The sequence below is a fragment of the Microtus ochrogaster genome, unplaced genomic scaffold (genome assembly GCF_000317375.1).
Source record: "Microtus ochrogaster isolate Prairie Vole_2 unplaced genomic scaffold, MicOch1.0 UNK5, whole genome shotgun sequence".
Classification (NCBI taxonomy): Eukaryota; Metazoa; Chordata; class Mammalia; order Rodentia; family Cricetidae; genus Microtus; species Microtus ochrogaster.
The window spans coordinates 3,208,743-3,232,803 of NW_004949103.1; the positions used below are offsets into that span (position 1 = coordinate 3,208,743).

Genomic DNA, 24,061 nt, shown 5'->3' on the forward strand with positions numbered 1-24,061 from the left:
CAGCTTCAGATGAGTTGCGAAGCCTGCTGAATTCCACAGTTCAAAGGCTATGATATTGCAGTTAATGGATTTTTAAGATGCAACCATTTGAAACATGAACATGAGCTCATGAGCTCTGTAAAAACAGGCAGTGGGCTAAAGTAGGTCAGTGGGTCATACCAACAAAGGTGTGTGCTAGCAACAGAGGGGGGCAGGAGCAGAGAGAAGGATGGAATTTCACTTTAAATTGTTGGAGGACTAGAGGTACTCTGCAGCGAGAATGCAGTGGCTCCTGGGTCAGGGGACCCCGGGACACCACTCTTTCCACAATCCTCTCTTGGAATAGTCATCTGAGTGCAATTCTGGTGTTAAAGGTGGCTGACGTTGTTGTGCAAAGAGACCCCACACACAACCCTAGCATCTTGTCTGGTGTGCACAGAGGGCTGCCTTCTATGCTGTGAGGAGCCCTGGAGACAGTGGCATCTCACAACCAGTTTGCAGACTGGCTCTCTAGTCCCGTCAGGCAACTAAACACTGTAGATCTACTGTTAGATGTGAATAGAAAAATCTTTAGAATAAAGATAGCCATGTAATAACAAGCCTGTGTTAAGGCCCCCCTTCTCTCTGAAGCCCATGGTGTTGCTCTCGGAGCCTCACAGACATTTACCAAGGGTCACTATTGCTGCCAGTGACATGACTGGTTTTCCTACATTGCTGTCAAGTTCACCCTTGTCCAGTTCCGAGTCAGGACAGTGCTACAGTCCATAGGTGCAGTATGCTAATGTTAACTGTTACTCTCATGGTATAGTCACCCAGCAGACCTGGTGTGGGGGGCTATGATGGGAAAGGAGCAGAATGATAGGCTGCGTCCTGAGTTAGGAAGACAGACGGCTGCCAGTGAGACGGCCGGGAGAACAAGATCTGTACTCTAAGGCTCACCTGGAGTGGCTCACCTCAGTGGCTCACCTAGTCAGACCCTGTGCAGTCAAGGTCAAAAGAGAAGACAGTCCACAAGCAGACACAGGTCGCCAGAGCAAGGGACACTGTCAAAGGAAGGACGGCTTTGGGGACAAGGCAGTGTGGGCATGAGTCCTGTCTTCTCAATCTAATGTCTGTGTCCTTAGGGCATTCAGCCTGAGCTTCAACTCCCTTAGCTTTGAATTGTGGGTAAAACACATATCCATCATAGCATTGTGTGTTCTCAGCACAAACCAGTGCCCCAAGACTGCCTGCACACAGTAGGAACTCACTCTGTAGGAGTCAGAGACCTGGGAGGGCTGGCAGGTACCCAGGGGAGATCAGGCAGGTCTACAGGTCAGGGAGGCTTCCCTGAGTGAACCTGGACAGGGTCTTGAAGGTGGGTTAGAGTGATGAGCATTTCAAGATGGGGTGCAATACCCACAAAGGTGGGGAGGGCAGAGGCTGGGCATCGGCACACCAAGGTCTTATCCCACACACTATCGGCCTTCTGTCTCTTTCAGGTGCCCAGATAGACGACAACAATCCAAGGCGTACGGGCCACCGCATTGTGGCTCCCCCTGGTGGCCGCTCTAACATCACCAGCCTCGGTTGACCTCAGATGAGCCAGAGAATGCAAGAGTGAAGGATTCTGGGAAAATGTCCATTCCTTTTCCTGTCTGTGTTTTTGAAGCCCACAGTTTTAGTTGGTACTGATGGAGGGGAGACTGAGTGATGCTCTTTCCTCCTCTGTTTAGGAAGAAGTGGTACTAGTGTGGTGTGTTTGCCTGGAAGTTCCTTGCCCACAGTGTGTGTTCACACAGACTCCACCTCAGAGCATGGTGTCTCCATTTTCCCTGCCTAGTGATGATCCCCAGGTGTAGCATTGTCCTATACCATCCCCTCCATTGCTCCACGCCCCTCTGAGTGATGGTTCCTTTGCGCCCTGTAGCTGTTCTAGGATAGGATGCATGTTAGTAAGTTACGTATGCAAGTCTGAGCGCGGCTGACGGACATCGCCGAGGACCGACATAAACACGATGCCAAGACCTTAGCCCCCAGGGGAGACTCCCAAACTCTTAAAAATGAAGGCTCTTCCCTGAGAGTCTTCACTGGAAAGAAGTCATCCCCATCCCCACCCTGACTGAGACCTGTGAATATGAAGAATGGCAGGGAAGCCTTCCACCTGGTCATAGAGCTCCATCACCCATGTCCCGCGTCAGCAACCCGGTCCCTGTACCTGGCCATGGTGTCTTTCTGGTCTGTGTGTTCTTCCAACCAGCCTTGGGCTTTGGGCCCAGCCAGGCTCGCACCCAGAAAGGGGTGTCCTGACACCCCCCGCCTCAGGCCTGAGGATAGGGGGGTAGCAGCTCTGCCAGGCTGCCTGAGTCCCTGCTCCTCCGAGGAGGTCAGTGGGGCAGTCAGATTTTTACAGTTTTGTACAGTTTTCCTTTGTATTCACTTCCATTTTTACTTAATAACTGACTTGTTGGTGGCTCTTATTTCTGAATTCAAAGCTTGTGAAAAAAAAATAAAGAAATTAAATTGCCCGTTGACCTGACTGGGTGTTTTCGTTTGGGTGGATTAAAGGTCTAGCAATCATCCTGACTCTGTGATGACCAAGTTCTGGGGACACTGCGGATGACAGGTGGGAGGGAACAATTAGCACATGCCTTGGGAGAGCTGGGTCAAGACCCTGGATCAATAGGTAGGCTTCTGGGATATGCACTGACTGACAGCTCAGCTCACAGCCGGGGCTGCATAGGAACTGGGTCACCAACGACAGAAGTTCTCAGTGACTCTCCATGTTGCTCCCCAGAGTAGAGGACCCAGAAGATGCTGTACCTTTCTATAAGGAGCCACACTGCCCTCCAACCAAGTCAGCTTGGGTTTAAAGAACCCCAAGGATCCCCAAGTGAAGGGCACCCTTGCAAATCGAGGTTACCATCTTTCTCCACAGATCCACAGAGACCCCGTAGGAAAGGACATGGGGCTAGACCAACTTGGCTTCGGGGGAAAGATCCTTATTTGTGGTGTCTATTCCCATGAGGGAAAAACATTGCAGGACTCTATGAGAGGCTAGGACCTCTTGGAATTTGCTGTGGATCTCCTGGGCACCCAAATAGTCCTTTCTTCATGCCCAGCTACTGACTTCAAAATCCCTGCCAGGCCGTGCTTAAGGTCCACTGGGCAGCTTGGATCCCAGCAAGTACCTGACTGTATAAGGGTAAGCTTGCAGGGCACAAGCCCCACACTGGAAATGAGGTTCTGTTCCCCCTCTACTTCTGTGTTTGGGGCTGTGTACCAACTCCGTAGAAAGCCAGAATCTGACCATCTCCTGCCTCCTGAGGAGCTGTGGTCTCCTATGATGACCTGGGAATGAAGTCATGTGGGCAGGTACTGGACAAGGGCTTCTCCTAGGCCAGCCATCCCCTTCTGTAGTATCCCTAACTCCCCTCTGAGCTGCCTTCTCATGTGTGGTCTCCAGAATGCAGGAGAGGTCCTGGCTTTAATGGTATCAAGGAGTCATGGAGAGAAGTTGAGGCTTGGCAGCATATGGCTGGGTTAGAGTCTTTGAAGAAAGCTTTAAAGAGGCTATTAGTGAAGGCGCAGCCCAGATGCAGACAAGACCTTGGCATTTTAGAGATGCCAGTACCACGGGACAACCACCAGAGACAGTAGCATGTGTGGAGTGGAGTCAGCCTGAGCCTAGGAGATCAGGGTGTGGGGCTGTAGATAGAGCCAGAGAAGTGGAGCTGTCCCGGCTCTTCCCAGTCCACAGGATTGTGAATGGGTTCTGAACATCTGAGCTGCTTACATTGTTGCTCTTTGGTTTGTTTTGTTCTGATTGTGACTGCCCTGGTTCTTTTTGGAGTAAAGAAGTATTTAGCTTGGGTTTTTCCTTTTGTGAATCTTTCCTTTTCTTTTTCTTTTTAAAAACAGGAGTCCATAGTTAAGAGACATTGGAATGTTAGAGACTTCAGATACTTTCCAAAGAGACGTTGGAAACTTTTTATTTAATTAAAATTAATTTTATATTCTGACCATAGCCTCCCTCTGTTCTCTCCTTCTATTCCCTCCCTCACTTCCCCCCACCTCCCTCTATCCATCCTTCTTTTGCATTCACTCATAAAGAGGCGGACTTCCCCTGGGCATCAGCAAAGCATGGCACATCAAGCTGCCATAAGACCAAGCACATCTCCCTGTACTCAGGCTGGGCAAGACATCCAGCATAAGGAATAGGTTTTCCAGAGCCAGCCAGAGCACCAGGGACAGCCCTGCTCCCATTGCCAGGAGTCCCACAAGTAGACCAAGCTATTCAACTGTCACATACATGCAGAGGGTCTAGGTGAGTCCCATGCAAGCTCCCTGGTTGTTGATTCAGACTCTGTGAGTTTCCATGAACCAGGCTAGCCATTTCTGTGGGTTTTCTTGCAATGCTCCTGATGCCCCCTCCTTGCTCCGGGCTCCTCCCTCTCTTCAGCAGGACTTGGGATATTTTAAAGAGACTAAACCTTCCAAGTGGATTTTAGGGGGGGGGGACTTTTGAAGATATATTGCTTTATGTCATGATTCCAATATTGACGTGGCATCTTGTATGCAAATGAGAATGGAAAGGTTGCAGTTGAGTGACAATGTGTTCACGTGCCAAGTTGACAACGTGCGTGTCAATGACAATGTGTTCATGTGTCGAGCTGACAAGGGGTCAGTTGTACTGGCTGGCTGTGTTTGTCTCTTTGTTTTTCCAATCTGGATACCAGCTTGAGTCATCCAAGAAGGGGGGATCTCAATTAGGAAATGCCTTCATAAGACTTGACTGGAGGCAAATCTGTAGGGCGTTTTCTTGGTGACTGATGTGGACAGGCCCAGCCTAGTGTGGGTGAGACAACCCCTGGGCAGGCGGTCCTGAATGCTATGAAAAAGCTGGCAGAGCAAGCCCTGAGGAGCAAACCAGTAAGCAGTGAGCCACGGAGTGTCCCTCCAAGGTCTCTGCTTCAGTTCTTGCCTGCAGGTTCCTGCCCTCAGCGACAGACTGTGACACAGAGTGTAAGATGAAACAAACCCTTTCCTCCCCAGGTTGCTTTGGGCCATCATGTTTTATCACACAATAGAAACCCTAAGAGACTCAGTTACCAGCCAGTCTTGGTGCTGGAGGAGGTGAGGGACATCATTTGTCTTTGTCACATTCACACCCTCAAACCAGAGGACTTAGGTGACAATAGGGATTCCCATGCAAGCAGTGTTGTAGAATTCTGCAGGAAAGAAACCATAGCTTTTCCATATATTCAGGTGACATGCTTCGTGAAAGCCACCAGAGGGCACTGTGGACTCACGCTGAGAACACCAGTCTGTGCAGACAAGGTTGGTTTGGTTAAAAGGATGATTACAGGGGGAGTGAGTGTCCCAGTCCTTAAAGCACGGGGAACTGCAAGCCAGGTAGCCTCTCTTAATTGGTCAGTTGGCCAGTGAGAGGCCTGGCCAAAAAACAAACAAACAAACAAACAAAGGTGGATAGAACTTGAGAAGCCATATGGGAGGATGTGCTCTGGTCTCCAAATGTGTACACACACACACACACACACACACACACACACACACACACACAAAGTATACACATGCTTTCCATGAGGGCCACCTTTCTAACTAGCCAGTTCTAGTTCATATTTTAAGAAACTAAAATCCCTGAAAGTTCAGAAGATCCCTGAGAGGGGTTACTGGGTCACAGAAGCCAGCATGTTCTAGAAATCTGTGGCACTGTTGAGCTTTGCGGTGTTGGGCTTGCCCAGGGGAGGCACACATTGACCTATCACTGAGAAACACCAGAGATGAACAGTTGGGTAGACTTCAGGGTTGCTGATCATCACTCTCCAATGCACAGGAAAGACTCAGTCCCCACAGGCCTGAAACAGCAAAAACAACTCAACTCCTGGGCTAGAGGGTTTTTATTCGGAATGAGTCAGGGATGGCTCATGTGCAAGGAGGAGCAGGAGCAGGGGAAAGGAAAAGGGAAGAAGGAAGGCCGGATGCTGCATGAGCCGAGCCCTCAGCAAGTGCCTGGCCTCAGGCAGCACTCGCAGGCACACTGATGTCTCTAGGCAAGAATGTGAAGCAGTGTTTTCATGTGTGCCAGTGCTCATCTAAATGCACCAATGTGTGCCATTCATAGCCTCCTGGTTACACGTGGGTCTGGGTCTAACATGAGAGACTCCATCTTTGGCATCAACAGCTTTCACACCCAAGCAAAGAGTGATCACACCCAAAATGTTGACAGTCATGATTGGGGATACCTGATGGTGAAAGAGATTGTCCCCTGAGTGGGAAAGACCTCTGACCTGGGGGGCAAGTGGGGCTGGTTTGGAAGCTTATGGAAGTCCTTCCCATCCCTCTGGAGGAGCAGGTGACCTGGGGACCTCTCCTCAAGGGAGGGACTGCTGGCTGCTGGAAGATTAACCTCCTCAGTGAAGCCTGAGGGTAGAGATATTCTCCTATGTCCTCAATGCCCAAGGAGGAGATCTCGTGATATGTGACAGGCACGTGTGGTTGGTCCCCAAGCTCCAAACAGTTCAGAACAGGCCTACGGATTAGAAACTCCATGGCTGTGTCAAGGGCATTGGCTCTGAGACTCTGACATCCTTGAGTAACCAGGTCCCAGGACTCCCGAACCAAAAGAGCTACCAAGAGCAAAAGTTGGCTGGTCCTGGTTGGGACACTGGCAGGACATGACAATGGAGCAATGGGGGTGAAACAATGACTTTGGGGTCAGACAACACCAATAATACTGAGACCCCGGCAGGTAGGACTCTGTGGAGATGCTGGGAACCAAGGGCCATTGGGTAGCACCAGGACACCGTGAGGATGGAGGGCAGGAGTAGAGGGCGCTCCCGACAGAGGAAGCAGTCAGGGAAATGCACCAGGGCAGAAGCCGAGGTTCTCCAAGGCCTGTCTCCACCATCTCCGGTCATCCCAGGCACTTGGTGGTCATGCCATTTCCACTTTCTAAAGTAGGTGGCATTCCCTCGTTCAAGATCAGCCTTCAACTCGTGGCCCAATCTGAACCACAAGGCTGCAGCCACAGAGGAAGCAAGGCGCACAGTAGGTCCATCTCAGCAGGGTTCCAGCTACAGATTGCTTCTTCTCTGCAGCATCTTTCTGGAGTTCTCTCCATCACCAGTGTCGCTGTCCTGCTGACCCAGCCTTCTGCTGCTGTGGACACAGATGGGACGTGAATGCTGCCCTGTGGATGCAGGACCATCCAGCCGGAAGAAGAGAAACTTCCGGGGATGGACGCAATGTGCAAAAACCCAGCAGAAGCCACCCAGCACCAGAGGAGAATGGAGACACCAGCTCAGTTGACCCAGCAGCCCCAGAGCTGATTCACCAGCGATGATTCCCAGCAATGCAGACAACTCCTGTTATGGTCCCTCCCTGCCCATCATTCTCAATTTTATTACCAGCATTTCCTGGGCCTCACAGGAGTACCCCGAGAAGGGTCACTCACTCCCAGACTTCAGACAATTGGCAGAAGTCAGGAGAAAGGCAGTGAGCTGGGACCCTTCTCACCCGAGTGGTCCTGTGGTGTGGTCCGCCTGCAAAGGGTGATCATTGTTGGGCGGCCCCAGGTCCTCTCTCTCCCGAGGTGGGGGCTTCTTTCTTCTGGTCCTTACCGGCTTCTCTGTAGAAGACAGACAGGCCCAGGATGACTCCGTGACTTTAGGTGGTGCTTCCTGCCTCCACGATTTGTAAGCAACCCTGGTGGGCAGGTGGACTTCGTACCCATTGTGCTCACATCACTGCTAAGCAAGCTGAACATCCCGAAGCGGAACATCCCCCACACCCCACAGCCTCCTCTCGACAGAGCTGGGATGGAACTGGGTGCACCAGGCTCTGTTTCTGCTTCACCCACAGCATCCAGGATCCAGGAGACAGGAATGGGAGAGGGCAGAGTGCAGGTGTTGGCCAGAACATGTGTGTGCAACACTCGTGAACCACTTCCACCACCAGATGACATCAGCTTGGGATGCTGCTGATGTGTCTCTGGCAGGGGAAGAGGTGTCATCTCTCCATTTGACAGATGGGAAAACAGAGGTGAGAATAAGATGAGGTCAGAGAGGAGTAGAGCCAGGAACCGGCATAATGGGATGCTAGAGAACCAGGGTCTCTGTTATGTCCTGATGTGCAGAGAGCAGGGAAGTCCAGAGAAGCTGTGCAGGGCCCCCAAGGCTACACAGCTGATTAATGGTGGCTGTGGACTGGCATCCACATCTAAGCTTGATAGCTGTAGATGGGCATCCACTCTTCTGAGCTCAGAGCCCTTCCCGCTGCAGCAGCACAGGGCAGAGACTTGCCTGGCAGTCCTCGCTTGCTGGAGAATGGCTTGTTTTCAGTAAGGGGCACTCGGGCCAGTGTTGCCAGCTCTGAGATAAAGGTCTGCTCAGCTTCCTGACAGACAAATGGAAGACGATCAGGTTGAATCTCGGCCCCTCACCCCTGAGTTGAAGCCTTACATGGTGGGGGATGGCTGGTGACGACATCCCATGTCCCAAGGTGGAAAAGGACCTTCCAAGCAGAACCCCATGAGGACAGGATCAGGACAGATGGAGGGTGCCCCTCTAGACACCTGGGTCTCCTCTCCTAGTCTCATAGCCCTGTCCACAAACGAGGACACTGGGGACTCAGCCATTGCTCTGCTCCCCTCCAGTACATGGCTGCCAGAAGACCCAGAAGCCATGGTTTCCTAACCTTAGTTTCCCTATCTGTAGTAAGTTTCACTGCAGCTACCACCTCAGTGGCTCTGAGAGGGTGCTGAGAGCTCTCAGATCAGCTACCATTTGCAATGGACCCCTGGGAATAAAAGCTCATAGTTCACAGGATTCTTAAGACCGCTATCATTACTGCCACTCCTGTCCAGATGGACATGGAAAAGGCCAAATCACTGTCACATGCCTTCATTCTGAAATTCTGATTCTTCTTTTAAATTTTATTTATCTATTTGTTTGTAATAGTAGTAGCAGTAATAAGAAGTAGTAGTAGTAATAGTAGTAGTAGTAGTGGTATATGTGTGTGTGTGTGTTTGTGTGTTTGTGTTTGTGTGCCACAGTGCACACATGGTGGTCACAGGACAGCTTCCGGAAGTCAGTTCTCTCCCTCCACTGTGTGCTCTGGTGATGGGGCGCAGGTCCAGGTTTGAGCAGCAAGTCACTTTTATCTGCAGAACCATACTGTCATGCTCTGATCTTGTTTTAAGGCATCCTGTCATTCCCCTGATGTTTTTAAGACAGATACTTCCGGGTATAGTCACATCACATAATCTTCCAGGTTGGGACTTTTGTGTGTGTGTGTGTGTGTGGACTAAATGGCCTGAGAGCTAAGCCTCCCTAAATGCTCTACCTGGAGTGTGAGCCTTAGTTACTGTCAGTACTGCCCAAGAGGCAGAGGTGGTGGCTCCCACACCCTGCAGCCGTCTTGGTGGCGGTCTACACACAGGGAAATGCTCACTCCTTTACTACGTCCAAAGCCATGGGCAGATGGACTGCTCAGCATGTATGCCCTGCATACACCAGGGCCATGTGGGACCTGATGTCCCCAAGCGGCTCACGCTCTCTTCATGAAGTCACACTGTGTTGGCCAATGGAACTCAGAGAGTCAAAGATGTCACAGAGAGAGAGGGACAGAGTTGGAGAGGTTTAGAAGGGGCCACAGGGTTTTGTTCTGTTTTGTTTTACAGTGTCCCATGCAGCTGGCTGTAAGCCCAGGTGCAGCCTCTCCCTTGTACTCTAGGCCACCACCTCTAGTGACACATCCCCCAAACTACCTGCAGCTGGGTCTCAAGCTGGGCTTCGAGCTGGTCGAGCTCGCGCGCTTTCTCCTTTTGACAGTTCAGGCGGCCTTGCTGGTGCTGTGTGAACTGGCCTAGGAATTTCTTCTGCCGTGACAGCATCCTGGTGGCATGAAGGGATTGTTAACACTGTTGGAACCCTGGGCCAAGAGGTCCCTGCAAACCCCTTCCAAAAGACACGCTATACCACGGACTTGTGACCCTTCATTGCACGTGTGTCCTGGAGCCTGGAGAGGAGCCAGGAAAACGTGTGTGACTTCCCGCGGTCACATTTTCCAAACAGTTCAACTCTGACCCTGAGGCTGCACGGCCTTAAAGCATGGTGATATTTAAGATATCCTGCATGCACACGGCACTTAGATTCCTAGGAACGTTTGGGGACATCAGCAGGACAGAAGCAAAGTCAGGACATTCCTAGGTGGGGACTTACAGCTGCACACTGGCATCTTCTCAAGGGCAGAAAATCTTACCTAAGGAGAGAGGTTCCCATGAAGGAAGGGCAGAGACATTCCAAGACCACCATGGAAGCTCATTTTCTGGGGTCAGTGTCTGAGAAAACCTTATTATGGCAGCCAGTTCACTGTGAGAGTAGGAAAGGAGGTTGGGCAGAGGCCAGGTCCCTCACGCATCCTCACACTTCCCGAGAGCATCCTTCTCTCTTGGGCACAGACCCCTTCCCTCTCTCCCTCTTCAGCAGATCGTGCTCTGGCCCTTTGAAAACAGTGACATCTATTCCTGACCTGGAGTCCGTGGCTATTATTCTCCTCTTTTCCATCTCTGGGGCGATTTCCAGAAAGGTTGACTAGTTCTGAAGGCGGAAGTCACCTTTAGCACCAATAGGCATGTCCTGGGGTACACAAGGCGTAAGAATGCAGTCTCGCCCTCTGCTTGCTCTCTAGGCTGCTGGAATACCTTTCCTTGCTTCCTTGCATTTGGCCTGTAAATTTCTATTCATCCTGTAAGACCAAATCATCTCTCCACCCATGATCCATCTGTCTGTCTATGGTCTATCCACCCATCCTTCCATTTATCCATCTCCACCCACCCATGATCCATCTATCCATGGTCTATCTACCCATCCTTCCATTTATCCATCTCCACCCATCCACATTCCATCAATCCATCCATGACCCAGTTATCCATCTATCCATGATCTACTTATCCACTCATCTCCATCTATCCATCACTCTGTCCATGATCCATCCATCCATATACACCCAGCTATATAGTTCATCTAACCAGCCACGATCCATCAATCCATACATGATCCTTTATCCATTTATTCATAATTCATCCATCCATCCAAGTTCCATCCACTCATGATCTCCCACCCATGATCTATCTACTTGTCCCCTTTTTTTCTCATTAAAGCACTTCTGGCTAGACAGTCACTGTGACCTAACACTGCCACACATACACATCATGTAGTTTTATTATTGCACTGGCTCACATCCACCTCTTATCCCCCGGCCCTCACCCCATACCGATCCCTTCCCCTCCCATAACAGCTCCCTTCCAATTTCATGCTTTCTTAAAAAGCCAGATTCTGCCTAAGAGAGAATGTGTGCTTGTCATTTTGAGTCTGGTTTATCTCACTTAATGTGGTTATCACCTGTTCCATCCCGTAAATGGCAGGCCATGTTTTTGTAATGGGTCAACGATACTTTATCAAGTATATTTATCTCTACCTATTTATCACATTTGTTTCACCCATTTATCCACTGATGGGCCTCTGGGATGAATGGATACCATGCGCACTGTGGAAAGCGCTGTAGTAAGCATGGGTGTTTGAGTCCCTCTGCTGTATGCTGACTGAGCTGGTTAGTTTATTGTCAACTGGCCACTAACAAGTTGGTCCCTTGGGAAGAAGGAACCTCAATTGAGAAAATGCCCCTGAAGATTGGCCTGTAGGCAAGCTGGTGGGGCATTTTCTTGATTAGTGGTGAGTATGGGAGAGTCTAGCCAGTCCCACCTCTGGAGAAGTGGCCCTGAGTTGCAGAAGAAAGCAAGCTGAGAGAGCCAGGAAGAGCAAGCCTGTGAACAACATTCATCCATGCATCTGCATCAGTTCCTGCCTTGAGTTCCTGTCCTGACTTCTTTTCATGATGGACACAGAAGCCAAACAAACCCTTTCCTCCACAAATAGCTTTTGGTCATGGTGTCCATCACAGCCTTGGAGACCCAGCTAGGATGCTGACTCTGGTGTCTTTGGGCACAAACCCTAAATAAGTTGATCTACTGCCTCTTTACTGACCCCCAAAGCTCCTTCTTTCTATCCTGGGGATACAGTCTTTTCCTTGTCACCCTGATTCTTCTCATCCATGAAATAACGAGGAGGAAACCTCTGGTTTGTCTGTTTACTCTTCAATGGCCTAGCTCTGTCTTCATGAAGGTCTCCTTAAATGTCTGTCACACAGCAATGCCTAGCTTTCCAGCATGTTCCCCCCTGACTCTCAGGAAGCTCAGTCTACTATGAACTCAAGGAGAGACCATGAGTATCCTCTCTGTCAGGCTGGCTCTTCTTTCTCATAAACCATGTGGAGTTGGACCAGGTAGCCAGTGAGACCTATCTTGTTCTGGGTCAAAGAAATCCTGTCTCTAAAAACAAACAAAAAATTAAGGTAGATGGTGTCTAAGGGACAACAGTTGAGGTTATGCCTGGGCTGCCACACACACCTGTACACTCTCTCTCTCTCTCTCTCTCTCTCTCTCTCTCTCTCTCTCACACACACACACACACACACACACACACACACACCAGTCTTCACACAAATTCTCACCTCGAGGCTGGTTCCTGGAGAGCCCAAGATATAAATGAAAGAATTCAGAGCTGGCTGTGAGGCAGCTCTGCCAGGGAACCCATCAACAGGCAAACCATTCAGGATCCCAAATCCACCATGTAGAGAAGAGTACACCCCATGCAGGGACCCCACAGACAACCCTGAGCCCCACCTCTGCTGCACCGCCTGGGTAGCTCCATGGGTATCTGTTGTCTGGCTCCCCGATGGTGGGTCACTGAATTCTTCCTTCTTCCACACCTTGTAAGTGTTGATTCTCTCACCTGGACCCACAGAGACAAGGCAATCAAGGTGTGTCTTTGACAGGTAGGCTCTGCTAGGCCTGGGGTGAAGCTGGGGGCCTGGGAAAGGGGTGAGCATGACACACCTGCTCTCCTAGTGTGTCACAGGCACCAGTACAGGGAAGGCCAGTGCAAGAGAATGTGATGGCCACTTTGGCACAGCAAAGCACCCATGGCTCCCCTCTAGCTCTCTGTCAGGAGCAAGGAGAAGTGACAAGCAAGCTTCCACAGTAAAAGGCTGCCACAGAAACCTTCCAGAGGCAGAGGCAGCAAGGAGAAGGGTTTAGCAAGCTGAGCTGGGGCTATGTGGGTCTTGGGACGCCAAGTGTGAGCGCTCTTAGGAGCAGGCATCTGGCCTTGATCTCACACTCATTGCCTGCAGCTCTTTACTATGTGAAGAGTTACCTATTCAGAAAAATTGTAACATTATTATTATTATTATTATTATTATTATTATTATGATGATGATGATGATGTATTGCCCTGGCTGAGAGTACTGTCTGTTGCATAATTACTTTAGTGCCATCTTTACCTAGTAATCCATGCTTGACCACAGATGACAGACAACCCTCCTGGAGATGCCCCTCCATCAAATAACCCAATACCAAAGGAGTATTTGGGGGGGGGGTGATATGTGGTTCTGCACTTTGCTGGTAGTGAGGTTCCCAGGAGCTGCTGACCTGCTGGGCCTGAGCAGCCACCATGCACAGAGGGGCTTCATCAGCAGAGTCATGAACAGGCTTCCTGGGCCCTGCTCCTTAGGGAAACAGTCCTTTCAAGAGAGGGGGCTTGCTGCACTCTGTCAGGGAAGCCAATGCCACAAACCTACAGCAAAGCCAGGGAGCAGGAGAATGGGCTGTCAGAGCTCAGAGGACAGGAAGAGGGTGAGCCCAGCCATAACCCCACAGACAGCAAGCGGAAGCCTAGTGTGGGGAGATGACAGGTCCTGGTACTGACTGCTTTGCGGATGTGCAGGTGTCCCTTGCTAAGCAAGCCCAAATCTCTTTGAAAAACTGTGATGGGGAACCCTGAGTCACTGGTGGATTCCTGAGCGCATTCCAGATCTCAGCTGAACCCTCCTGAATGAGGGGAAGGTGAAGCAGGTGGCAACTGAGCCCAGCTGAGAGCAGTGACAGACACAAAGGGTACTCCAGGACCTTCTTCCTGTTTCTCCACCCAGGGCTCAATCCAGCCCACCCCGGGAGAAATGCAGTGTGTGAGCTACGGAGTTAGTGCTGCTCCGAGGACCCTCGTGCAGGGAGGCAGGAAGGTTAGGAAAAGCCCGAGGGAGCTCTGGGTGTTATTTAAGAGTTGTTGTGGAAAGGGTGGCTGTCATCCATTGCTTCACAGGTATGGCAGTGGGAAGGGATTAGCTATAGAAGGCCTGGGTAGAACATTCTCGGGGTCTCAGGAGCTCTGCTGGGCCCACTCTTATTCCTGGTTACTGCATCTCTTTGGCTACCAGGAAGCTCAAAGATGGAACGACTTCTGTTTCTCAGCAGGACTTAGAAGCATTCATCCCAGATACTTCTCAGACACCATCTAGACTTGCTGTATGGGATATACATGCTTTTTTTTGCCCCCCTTGACCCTTTACAAAGGCTTCTGAGTCAAAAAGGGAAACACACATGCATGCATGCACACATGCATGTGCGCAAACAAACTGGATTCCCCAGGTGGGCCACACCGACTCCCCTCTTGCAAAGTCACCACTGGGGAGACACCTACCCTGCAGGGTCTTCAGGCGCTGCAGCACTTGCTCCTCGTGGGCCTGCAGGAGCTTCCCGACACGCTGGTAATATGCCTGCACGAGGTGACCGACACTGGTGCTGGTCACATACACACTCTCGACCACCGTCTCCACCAGCGTCCTCTGTGGTAAGCAGGAGAGACAGGGACACCTGGACAGTCACACCTGTCCTGCACTGAACTTTCTACCCTCTCTCCAACCCGGACTGGCCTGGACTCAGGCAGGGTGAGCATGGTTATTTTAAGCCAGTCATGATGATCTTAATTCCCTTTGGCATGGATGGTCAAGATAGTGGTTTTAATCTAGTTCTGGCCAATCAGATGTCACACTGGGAAGCCTGCTGGGGGTGGGTCGTTTCCTTCCTGAGCATTAGCACAAAGCCTTACTGGGTAAGAGACTCCATCGGTTCCGTCATCCTGCCAGACTGTACATATCTGTGTTTTCTAGGACACAGACACCATGGCCTTCAGCCTCGGTCAGACCTCTCACCTCATGGATCCAGTGGGTAACCAAGGAGATATAGGGTGGGCACTGGAGATGAGCCAAGACCTGGCTCCAGCTTCATTTCTGTTGCTCACTACCTGCCATGCTTTCTGGGTGTCTTTTGTACAATGAGAAGCCTCACTTTCCCCAACTGTAAATTTGGAAGGAGGATACAACCTGGGCTGTGTAGAATCTGAGGAAGCAGGGTGGAGAAGGCACCCAGATGTTGTACCACACTCATATGACCGCTGTCACTATTCTGACCACTGTCACTTAGCCCTGGCAAGCAACAGAAACAGCGAGCCACTGCCCACTCATCCAAGCTGAGCTGTGGATCGTGAAGCCATCAGAGTCTGTCTGCAAAGCCTCAGGGAAAGGCATACCACTCAGCTGCGATCCGGTTTTGCTGTGCAGTACGCAGTGGAGAAGGAAGCCAGCCAGGTGTGCCTCTGGCTGATACAGAACTAGAGTTGACAGGCCACAGCTCAGGGCTGCGTGATTCTTGGCTGGCAAGCCGGGCACATGCCATAGGCTGGAAGCTCAAAGACAGGCAGGGAAAATGCCATTCTTCCTGCCCCTTGGTGTCAAAGGACAGGGCCTGGCTCTCACCTTGAAGTCTTCCTTGTCCCTTGTCCGGCCCTTACTGGCCACATTCCTTGCATGCACCAACAATGCTTGCCCAATGGCCCTCTCTGAGTGCATCTGTAGCAGCTGCCCTGCCTCTTGAACCTCTGCAAGGAGCTGCTGCTGGAGCCGCAGGCCTGTCTGCTGTGCCTCATCTTCCAGTCTGGTTGCCTCCTCCTGGATCCGTGCTTCCTACAAGGGAAGACAAGCTATTCCCCAGCCAGAATGGCTGGGCTGAAGGCTGGGGAAAGGAAAGAAAGGGTGGGCAGATTCTAGGCTTGAAACACTAGCCCTAAGGATAAGCCTAGGGGTCTGTTGATAGTCCCCTCCCTCATCCAAAGACATTTATTGAGCATCAGTCGTGGGCTTGGTGTGATCCATGGACCCTCACAAAATGAGGGCCTTGTTCATCCTTCTAGAACATGGTGAAGCCTGAATACTAGGACTGACAAAGTCTCAGAGGCTCAGAGAAGCTGAGTGACTTTCTAAAAGGCAAACAGCAGAGCCAGGCTGAAATTAGGTCCAACTTTGGGGACATCACAGAAACTATGGTGGGGCACATGGCATCAGGGACAAAAGATAGGGGGATGGGAACTAGGGACTTGGGGCTGCTTCTGCTTAGGATGGAAAGATGGAGAAGCTGGGAACTAGAGCTGGAAAAGTAACCTGTTTGCTCCCTTTAAGGAGGAGCTTGTGACTAGGGTCCTGTGTGGCCAGCAGGACAGATACTATCATAGCTTTTGTGGATTAAGAGATCATGCAGGAAACCTAGGGCAGCTGGTAGGGATTCAAAGCCCAGCTTTGATACTCGCCTATGATTTCAATTTTTCAAATCTTCACAGAGCAGGAAGGGCCTCTTCCAGTGCCATCTGTGTGCCCACTGTCCCTGAGACTTCATTTAGACTCCTGGTAGAATTCTCTTCATTTCACCTTCACTAGAATCCCTTGACCTGTGTGTGTCCCTTCAGAGTCACTTCTGCCACCCCCCTTTTATGAGCTGGTCCATGTTCCCTCAAATGTGCTTGTTTAAATTCTAATCATAAGACTTCAGTGTAAAATAGTATGGACACAGGACATGGGTAATTAATTTCAAAGGGTTGTGATCTTAGGGTTCCATTCATGGTAGCTGAAGTTCTCCTAAGAGGAGGCGAGGATCTCAGTACACACAGTACAAAAGAGTAGATGTGTCTGTAAACCAAGGAACAAAGTCTGGGGAGAAACCTGCCCTGCCTAGACCTCAGCCCTCAGGCACCCCCTCCTGGGAGCCAATAAGGTCCTGTGAGTCAAGTCCCAACCCGTGCCTCTTGTCACACTGCCCAGCAAACTCCTGGGGTATCAGGATCCAAATGTGACAAGCAGGATTGGAACTTGGGTCTAATGGAGCATTTCTGAGCAGGGTTTGGGGGGGGGTTACACTGTGTTCTCACCAGGGCTCTGAGAAGCTGCCATTGATGCTCCTCCAGGCAGGGGGAGGCTCCCTGCTCCAGAGCCAGCTGCTCACGCAGCTCCTGCAGGAGCCTCTTCTTCCCGGAGAGCCTCATCTGAGCCAGGGCAGTAGTGGTGGTGCCTCGGAGGGCCAGTCTACGCAGAGCGGAGCAGAGCAGCAGCTCGTGGCCCTGCAGGATGCCTCGTGTGGACCTGTGCGAGAGAGCAAGGCTGGTCAGGGCTCTAGGAAGTCCTGGGCCTTTAGGGTTCACACCCATAGGAGGAATGGTAGTCAACCATCCCACCACGCAGCTGGTGACATCCAGCCAGATCCTTCACAAGTTCAGAGGGACATGCAGTGGCTCTGGTGCCTGCTCAGTTCCATTCCATACACAAATTCTAAACACGTCTAAAGCCAGAACAAGCACTTGAGTTCCCACACCAGTAGGTCAAGACAACACAAGGCCAGGCAAAGGGGCCAGTGTTTTGTTTGTAATGTACAGTGCTTCAGAGAGGCTGAGAAACTAGACAGAACTTTGGAAGTGAGTGAGTGACAAAAGGCAGATATGGGATAGACTCAGGTTTTCTGCAGTGGCCCTTATGTTGGAGATGTGAGTCACCTCCTCTTACAAAGTCCTGCCACGGAACCAGTCAGCCCCCAGGGATGGGGTTCATCTGCCATAACCTAAAATCCCTAGTTGGAAGGAGACAAGTGTTCTGGGGAGTTTGATACCATAAAATCTGGACCTCCTCTCTGCAGTCATTCAACAAATATCCAGTGGTTAGTCAATAAAAATAACAGTCATCCAAATGGGAAAAAATGACCCCCCTACAAAGTGGAATGATAACAGAAAAGCTATACGGTAACATATGGACCAAAAGACTGGAAAAGTACAGAATTATGTGTGGAAGGTGCTGGAGAGTCTAGTAAGTACAAAACTGAATACTAAGAGACAGAAGACTGGTCTATATTAAATATAAATGGACCAAATATTAGTACAACTCAGGACATAGGCTCCAAGCTATCTGAACATTTGTGAGCCGACAATGTTCAATAAGTCACCCTGGTCCATCCTGCTTATCTCTCTCCCTTCTGATGCTTCACTTACCCCATCCAATAAAACAGGCACACCTGCTGCCATCCTATCCACAGGAGCCACCATGCCTGTTGCCCTAACACCGGCTACTATAGCCACCTACTTCCTGTACCAAACACTGCCAAAGCTAGTACCTGCTACTGTTCCACCCACCACAACGGCCACACCTGCGGCCGCATCAACCCATCGCTGTGTGCCTGTGACCACCTCTATCACAGCCACACTCCTGCTTCTGTACTCACCTCTACTATGGCCACACACGGGATACCTACATAAACCAGATCCTTGGGGAAAAATATGGGCCACTAAAAAAAAGAATATCTGTCATTTTTCTCCTAGAAAGTGAGGAAAAATATTTTCACCAAACAGAAAAAAACATGCAGAATGAACAGCAAAAATGTGGAAAGGGAATATACAGTTGACTGATGAATGGAGAGTGACTGAAAATGCCCACAGAGGATCTCTGTGATGACAGACGTTTCCAACATCTGGACCGTGTGTGGTAACAGAAGTAAAACCGCAAATTTACCAAACATCTGGAATCGTACTCAAACCCAATGTGCATAAATGCACCTCACAAGAGCTATTCCAAAAAGTCTCTACCAAGCAGAATGCTGTGAAACAGGCTTCCTTAGCATTGCTTGCTAGCGAAGAACACTGAAACGGTACATCTTTATTAGCGGGGGAAGCTGGGGCAGCCGATGTGCCCACACTGCAGGTTAGCACACACACACCGAGGTTAGCCTGGAGTCTCACACAGACAGAGCCCATCCTCCAGGGCTCATACTCACTCTTCAGAGAGGCCACTGAATCGGCTCAGGACTCTATGAATGGTGCTCTCCTGGTGCTCCCGCAGCTGCCTCTGCAGCACCGTGGACAGCGCACACTCCTCCAGCCACACCTGTGCTCAGAAGGACAGAGATGCATGCGGCAGCTGCAGTGGGTCCATTAGCCCATTTTTTTTTAAAAAACAAGTCCCTTTCTTTCCTGATCCTCTTAACATCTTCCCTTGTGCCCACAGGCCCACAGTCCTCCTAGGTTATATTTCATATGATCAGAAGGAAGGCTTTCATCTCACCCAGCAAGACCATGTGGCAACAAGACTTCTGTCATTAAGTGCCTTTAATCCCAGCACTTGGGAGGCCGAGGCAGGTGGAGCTCTGTGAGTTCAAGGCCAGCCTGGTCTACAAGAGCTAGCTAGTTCTGGGACAGGGTCCAAAGCTACAGAGAAACCATGTCTCAATAAGACGGGGGGGGGGGAGGAAGGGAGAGAGGGAGAGAGGGAGGGAGGGAGGCAGGGAGGTGGGACAGAGAGAGAGTTCCTTCTCAGACTCCTGAGTTTTAACAGGCTATTTCCACCAGCCTGGAGTCTTCAGAGCCTGGCCACTGGATGGAGCACAGGCCCTGCAGCTCAGACTTCCATTCCCTGGCCTGCAATTCTTTGCCTACACTGTCTAGCATCCTTCTTTGGCTCCAACCCTTACGCTTCTCTTTCATCCCTTTTGTTTTTGCAGCCACTGTCTCCTCTGTCCTCTGATTCACTGCCTTTCACTTCATGACTTCCTGGGTGAACTTGCAGGTGTGTTCACATCCTGGTCCTCCTTCTGGGACTGCTGGGGAAGCTTGGTAGCCATGACTTTGTTTTCTTGGGGCACTGGACATCACCCCAGGGCCTTGAGCATGTTCAGCGTTTACTCTGGCATTGAGTGCATCCCCAGATATCTGTAGTGTCTCTAAGAGGCCCTTGGGGATGCCCAGCATCTGAAATCCCTCATCCTAAATCTCAAATCCATAGCCAAGCCCAGGTCCCAGGTGACACACCCTCCTGTCCTGTTCCAAGAGGTCACACAGGAGTTCCCACTGCCGTCTGCGAAATCGGTCCACTTGCTCCAGCTGTCTCACTACCTGCTCCTGGACCTGTTGCCTCAGGGCCTCGCATTCTGCCACAGGGAGACTGCTCACTTCTGGGAGCGTCTTCAGGAACAGAGTGTCCACAAATTTTTGGAAGGTTTCCATGGTGCCACAGTACAGCTCCTAAAATGAGGACCACACTGGGGTTATGGTCAGGTTCCACATCCCTGCCATGCTGAGGTCTAAGGTTCCAAATTGAAATAGAGCACATGATAATAAGCAAGACAGACAACAGGTACAAAGTACACATACATGGCTGTTATCACAAGCAAACCAAATGCATCCCAGAGTGGTTATAAGAACCGGGCCTTAAGTAGTGATGGTTGCTCTGCTCACGCTTACACAAGATAAGCAAAGGGCTGCGATGATAAACAGCATTGCTTAGTTTAAAAAGAGACAACTAGACGTTTTAGGATCCAAAAGTTCTAAGAACTCAATCTACCATTTTAATTACCGTCATCTAGGAGCAGGTGAAGAGCTACCTGGTGCATTAGAAGGCAAATCAGAGGAAAGCAGGGACAAGGCAAGGAGGCTACAGGATGGTCACAGTGCAGGAGATGAAGGCACCAGAGAGACCAGGGGTCACTGCTGTCCCCAAGCAAGGGACATGAGAGTTGGAGCAGAAGTGGCATTTGGAGAAATAGCCAAATTTCTCAAAACTAAGAAAAGAAGTTTACAGATGGGGACACCGAGGCCACAGAACGGATGACCCCAATTTGATCCTGGGCAGCGCAGGTCAGAACAGCTGCACTTCCTGCCTTTCTAACGTTCTTTTTAACTCTTGAATCTGGAATGATGACTCCTGCTCCACTCAGGGACACCTCCTTCAGACAGACAACTTTGGGTTCACCTTCACCCTGCAACTCCACGGGTCACTCACGCTCCTCTCTTGCTGATAAGGTTTTGGTAATGGAGTCAATATGGATTGGAATGCCCCTAGTTCCATCTGCTGTCTCAAGGTCTCCCAGGCACTGAATTGTCATAGTACCACTGTGAAGGAAGACCGAGGTCCTATTACATAGATGGAGAAACAGGGCTAGAAGGAAGGACCAGGTAGTTGAGGCAGAGCCTGACACAGAGCTGGGCATCTGAGCCCACCTCTCTTAAGAGTGCTGCCTAGCCTTGAGGTGTGTTATATCATTCCTTACCAGCATCCTTTACCCCTCTTCCATCCCTCAGCCTGGGTTCTGCCCGTCTCACCAGCATTCCCCGGGGCCCTGCACCTGGGGGTCTTCATGCACTTCTTCCTCTCTCCTCAAAGCCAGCTGTGAGGGGAAACGGGCAGGCAGCTCTAACTTGCCCGTGCACAGATTCAAAGCCATATTAACCTCTCAGTTTCCAACATGGATTTGAAGAACCCATAGCAGAGATGTTGTCTGTGGCTCCTCCAAGCAGCAAATAAAATGCCACTTGATCCTGTCCTTAGTGTCTCAGCCCAGAGGACTGGTTCTCTAACACATGCAGAGCAGAAGGTTCCTCTGTTGTCTGGCTAGGAATCTTCATTGCTATCTTGTCAGACTCTGAGTCACCTGGGAGACACACCTCCAAGTGAGTCTGTGGGGACATTTGTAGATACACTTAACCAAGGAGGGGAATCATTCACCCTGATTGTGAGCTGTCCCATTCTGTGAAGAGAGATTCCGGGTTGAATAAAAGGCGGCAAGCTGAGTACCAGCATTCATGTTTCTCTGCATCTTGACGGCAGGTGCAATGTGGCCAGATGCCTTGTGTTTCAGATGCTGTGCCTTTCCCACCATGATGGACTGGGAGCCACAACCAAGCCTTTCTTAACTCATTTTTCTCAAGTGTCTTGTTACAGCAACAAGAAGAGCAACACAATCACATACTTGGCAGAGTGTAGCCATGGCCTCCGTGATCCTAATATCCTCTTCCTCCTCCTGGTCACTCCGCGTCAGCCACTGCCTCTCCAGGACCTCGTGAAAAGCCTGTAGTTAAAACAGGAACCGAGTACTGAAGAAAACGGCACTCTGTTTTTTTTCTGGAAAATCTTTCCCTATCCCCACTGACTGACTGACATCCTCATATTGTGAGGAAACTGAGGCATGGAGCTGTCACATGGCTTCAGTTGCTCCACTCCCATGGCCAAGGACAGTTCTGAGAAAGGCTTAGGTCTTACACGCTCTGTGCCATAAACCATCATTTGGGTATGCTTGCTATAGATTCCCCGCCTTCTCTCAGCAGCCCAGGTTGGGATGCTCTTCATCAATGGCCCATGAAAGGAGTCAGGAACACAGAGACTGAGCCACTTGGTTATGGGCATGTGCCTGGCACAGGGAGGCCTGAGTTGAAGTCTGGTCTGATGGACCAGGCTCAACTTGTAAGAGCAAGGAACTGGGGATAGAGTAGAATCACCTTGAGGAACTCCCCCAGGTCTGAGGTCAGCTGGGAATCAGCCAGGAAACTTCTCTGCTCTTCTTCTTGGATTTGTGTGAGCTCTGCCATCACTTCTACCTGGTGAGCCAGAGATGCCTGGACCAGGTCTTTGCCCCGCTGAATGAATTCTGGAGTTGGAAAGAACCACAGAACAGGAAGTGACTCTCCAGCAGAATCACGGTGAACTGCTCTTGTGACCTACCAGGCAGTCCCTTCTCTGCAGGTCATAGCCCTATTCTCCTGTGCAGGCCTCACTGATGATGACCCCAAGGATCCTGAGGCCGAGTCTACCTCCAGCTGGCCCTGTGAGCAGGAGCAGACACGGGGAACCTATATAGCTTTCCTTCACCCATGCTGACCTGATTCACCCTCACCAGCTAGTCCTGGGCTGGGCAGGGCTCGGGTTGCCTGTGCTTAGCATGGATCACCCCTGGGCATGTCTAGGTCCATTCTGGTTGACACCCTCTCCCTTCCTCTGCTCCACTGAATTCCAGGTGGTACCGCCTTGACAGTGAAGTCTTGTCAGGATGAGCCGCTGAGAATAGACAATGGTCCTGTTCTCACACAGGCTGTGATCACTCTGCTCTGCAGGGAGGGAGGCTGAGCCTGGCAGTGGCAGCCCATCCCTAGGACTGGAAGGGAAGGTAGCCCTGACATAGTGTCACAGACCATACTATTCCAGGTCTCCAGCTTAGGCTCACTCGCTCACCCCTGCCAAAGCACTCTGCCTCCTCCCAGAAGGCCTTGTGCTGTTGGGTCAGAAGTTCCTCCTTTTGCCTCCCAGACAGCTGTCCCTGGATAGTGAGCAGCTCCAGGCCATGGGAGATAGCAGCCAGCCGGCATTTGGTCTCCTCCTGGATCTGGGTCCTCAGGAACTCTACCATTCTTGCCATGTGGGCCCGACCCAGTGATCTCTCCAGGGCGTCCTATAGGGAGACACGAGACAATGGCTGGGCATGAGGGAGAAGGTAGTGGGCTCCATTCCCGCATTTCATTCCAAACACAGTGAACTCCCTCTCTCCCCATTTGCATCTTAGGCCGGGATGGAAGCCTCCCCATGCATTCAGAGTTTGGGATAAGTCACTGTGCACTGAACACCGGTATGTCTGCTTCTCTAGGGGGCTACTTCAGAGCCCAGTCCTGTCCTGACCCCAACCCTTCAACCATTGTCCTCTAGTCAAGTCCAGATTCTGGGACTCTGTCTCCCACACCTCTCTGCTCCTGGCTGTCAGCCTAAGATGGACAACGATCTGCCAGAGCCCAAGCATTAGAATCTTTAAAACTCCCTAGAAAACAACAACGTGCAGCCGTCATTGAGAACCCTGATCTGATCAGCACCTCCACCATGGGATAGCAGGTGATGGGTGGGTGGGTGGATGTGAAAATGGGCAGATGACTGGAGAGATGGCTCAGCCATTAAGAACATGTATAGCTCTCCCAGAGGACCAGAATTTGATTCCCAGCATCCACATCTGGTGGCTCACAATGGCCTGTAATTCTGGCTTGAGGGGGACCTGACACCTCTG

At 50.8% G+C, this 24,061-nt stretch overlaps 2 protein-coding genes across 4 annotated transcripts in view; one reads left to right on the top strand and one right to left on the bottom strand.

The window, feature by feature from the left end:
- Crmp1 (collapsin response mediator protein 1) overlaps positions 1 to 2,492 on the top strand; it is a 54,136-nt gene extending 51,644 nt beyond the window's left edge. For both annotated transcript variants that reach the window (XM_005365951.2, XM_005365952.2), the window contains exon 14: positions 1,461 to 2,492. In XM_005365951.2, the coding sequence (XP_005366008.1) occupies positions 1,461 to 1,552 (92 nt within the window). In that variant the 3' untranslated portion in view covers positions 1,553 to 2,492. The remainder of the gene's footprint in view (positions 1 to 1,460) is intronic.
- A 3,380-nt stretch (positions 2,493 to 5,872) lies between these two features.
- Positions 5,873 to 24,061, bottom strand: part of Evc (EvC ciliary complex subunit 1) — a 37,712-nt gene continuing 19,523 nt past the window's right edge. Inside the window, exons 9-21 of one of the 2 annotated variants that reach the window (XM_026788611.1) lie at positions 23,245 to 23,461; positions 22,515 to 22,663; positions 21,989 to 22,087; positions 20,052 to 20,264; positions 19,022 to 19,131; positions 17,136 to 17,346; positions 15,694 to 15,900; positions 14,580 to 14,724; positions 12,725 to 12,833; positions 9,749 to 9,875; positions 8,283 to 8,376; positions 7,498 to 7,609; positions 5,873 to 7,137 (exon numbers count right to left, since the gene is read on the bottom strand). In XM_026788611.1, the coding sequence (XP_026644412.1) occupies positions 7,056 to 7,137; positions 7,498 to 7,609; positions 8,283 to 8,376; positions 9,749 to 9,875; positions 12,725 to 12,833; positions 14,580 to 14,724; positions 15,694 to 15,900; positions 17,136 to 17,346; positions 19,022 to 19,131; positions 20,052 to 20,264; positions 21,989 to 22,087; positions 22,515 to 22,663; positions 23,245 to 23,461 (1,875 nt within the window). In that variant the 3' untranslated portion in view covers positions 5,873 to 7,055. Of the gene's footprint in view, positions 7,141 to 7,497; positions 7,610 to 8,282; positions 8,377 to 9,748; positions 9,876 to 12,724; positions 12,834 to 14,579; positions 14,725 to 15,693; positions 15,901 to 17,135; positions 17,347 to 19,021; positions 19,132 to 20,051; positions 20,265 to 21,988; positions 22,088 to 22,514; positions 22,664 to 23,244; positions 23,462 to 24,061 lie in introns of both variants that reach the window. The other variant, XM_005365954.2, reaches the window with a different exon arrangement.